Source organism: Sceloporus undulatus, chromosome 6 (genome assembly GCF_019175285.1).
Source record: "Sceloporus undulatus isolate JIND9_A2432 ecotype Alabama chromosome 6, SceUnd_v1.1, whole genome shotgun sequence".
NCBI lineage: Eukaryota > Metazoa > Chordata > Lepidosauria > Squamata > Phrynosomatidae > Sceloporus > Sceloporus undulatus.
In genome coordinates, this window is record NC_056527.1 from 118,168,916 (window position 1) to 118,171,226 (window position 2,311).

The 2,311-nt window shown below is 43.7% G+C and overlaps 1 protein-coding gene across 2 annotated transcripts in view; it reads left to right on the forward strand.

Annotated features, from left to right (window-relative positions):
* The window catches only part of CHRNB1 (cholinergic receptor nicotinic beta 1 subunit), a 13,372-nt gene extending 12,410 nt beyond the window's left edge, over positions 1-962 (forward strand). The window contains exon 11 of one of the 2 annotated variants that reach the window (XM_042474141.1): positions 474-962. In XM_042474141.1, the coding sequence (XP_042330075.1) occupies positions 474-614 (141 nt within the window). In that variant the 3' untranslated portion in view covers positions 615-962. The remainder of the gene's footprint in view (positions 1-473) is intronic. The other variant, XM_042474139.1, reaches the window with a different exon arrangement.
* The last annotated feature ends 1,349 nt before the right edge of the window (positions 963-2,311 follow it).

The following is a 2,311-nucleotide window of genomic DNA, read 5'->3' on the forward strand; positions in this document are numbered from 1 at the left end:
GGTTTCCTGGCATGCTACGTGTATTATAACTCTTAGGAGTTTATCACAAGAAGGAGATTGGGGGTTTATCCCGTGAATTTCCCAGAAAAATCATGCAATTACATGAAACGATTTCACACGGCGTTGCACAAAACCCTCCATTAAAGTGGTCACAAAGAAGCATTAACGCGCATCTTTTTACTTTCGGGATTTCAGTGACAGTGCATTTCCAATATCACTTTATTTGTGCAATTACATGTGATAATCATTCGTACAATTACTTGCCATTTCTGATTTATTTGCGGGATGCTTTCAATGCGCTTTAATCTCTCTTTAATGCCGAAATCAGCCCCAATGTGGTAAACTCCGGAGTCTACCCAAAAACTTCTTCCAAACTCTCTTTTGCTCCGTCCCAGAGGTGCTGCAAGGTATTCCTTTGCATGATGACCTTCCAGACTAACCCAGCCGTGTCTCTGCATTCTGCCTTCTTGCAGCTGAGGGAGGACTGGGAATACGTGGCCTTCGTGGTGGACCGCCTTTTCTTCTGGACCTTCATCGTCTTCACCGGCATTGGCACCCTCTGCATCTTCCTGGACGCCGTCTTGCACCTGCCTCCAGACCAGCCTTTCCCATGAAGGCAGCGGCCTCTTTCTTCCCCAAAAACTCTCTTCTCCTGAATCATCTCCAATGAAGAACACTGTCATCCCAGAAGAACTAAAGCCCAAGAATGGGGACTGTGTCCTGCTCTGCATTAAATACTTACAATCCCAGTCATGCGCATGCTAGGAACCTTCTTGTGGTTTTTGTGTGCCTTCAAGTCGTTTCCGACTTACGGCAACCCTAAAATGATCAGATCACGGGGTTTTCTTAGCAAGATTTGTTCAGAGAAGGCTTGCTATTGGAAACCTGGGAAGATGCTTTTATGAATCAGAGACCCCATTTGTTCTTTTAGCCCAACATTGTCTACTCTGATCGGCAGCTATGGCTTTTGGGCCAGATGATGATGATGATGATGATGATGATGATGATGATGATGATAATAATAATAATAATATTTTTTTATTTATATCCTGCAATCTTCCCGTAGGATCAAGGCAGCTTACAAACACAATAAAAATACAATAACCACTCTGAGTCCCAATTATCATCATCGTCATCTTCAAGATTGTATGCATGCTTGTTTCGGGGGGGGGGGGGGGGGGAGGGAGACTTGTAGTCCCCAAAAAAGTAACTCTTCTCAACAAGAGAAAATGCTTATTTGTCACAAAAAGGGGAGGAAATGTGTTTCTCAAAATAATGCATAGCATTTGCATGGTTCAAATTGTAGGGGCATGTTTAGCAATCACTACTGTGAGACAGTGGCCATGCTGGGGGTAGGGGATACTGGGAGTTGTAATCCAAATATGGATACACACACACACACACACACACACACACACATATATATATATATATATAATTTTCCCCAGTTGAGGTCAGGATTCAGGGAGCTGTAGTCCAAAAAGTTATTTTCCCAGACAGTGCATGGATTTAAGGTGATTTCAGGATGATTTGCCAGAGTTTGGAGTTTGGGAAAGCTACTTCCCTTCTTGGAGTCATAGGTTGAGCACTAGAGGATGCTAGGAGTTGTATATTGGGGATTCTGGGGGTTGTAATCCAGAACATGACTTGCCCAGGCTGCGCGTGGATTTAAGGTGATTTAAGAACGACGAGGAATCGAAGCACTGGATTTCACGGTCAAAGGGAGACGGGTTCAAGTTAAAGATTAGCCGCAGGGGCAGCGAAGGAGAGATGACAGTGCCATTTTAGTTACATGAATCTATGACGTTTATCACGCGGAGTTTATCCTGCACAGAAATGGGATTTAAATCGGGAAAATTCCACAAAAGCAGGGGGGTTTTTCAGACGACGTCAGGGGCATCCCACACAGAAAGTGGACAATCCCACAAAAAGCGGGACCGTTTTCAGACAGCATCGGGGGCCCTGGGCATTAATCTGACATTAACTTGAATTTCCCAAAAGTAAAAAGCAGATGATTTTGTCCACTTTCTGTGTGGGTTAATGTCAGATTAATGCTCAATGCCTCCAATGTGTCTGAAAACAATCCCGCTTTTGTGGATTTTTCCGGGATTTATATCCCGTTTCTCCATGTGATAAACTCCTTTGGTGGACCTTCCTCTTGCAAATCCTGGATCCAATGAATCTAAATGTGGGTGCAAATACTGAATCTAAAAAGAAGAGGACATGACTGGGGATTTAATCCTGATGGAACTGTCTTTCTTCTGGACTCATAGTACAGGCTGGTCTCAGTCGTTCCATGATGAAGAATCAA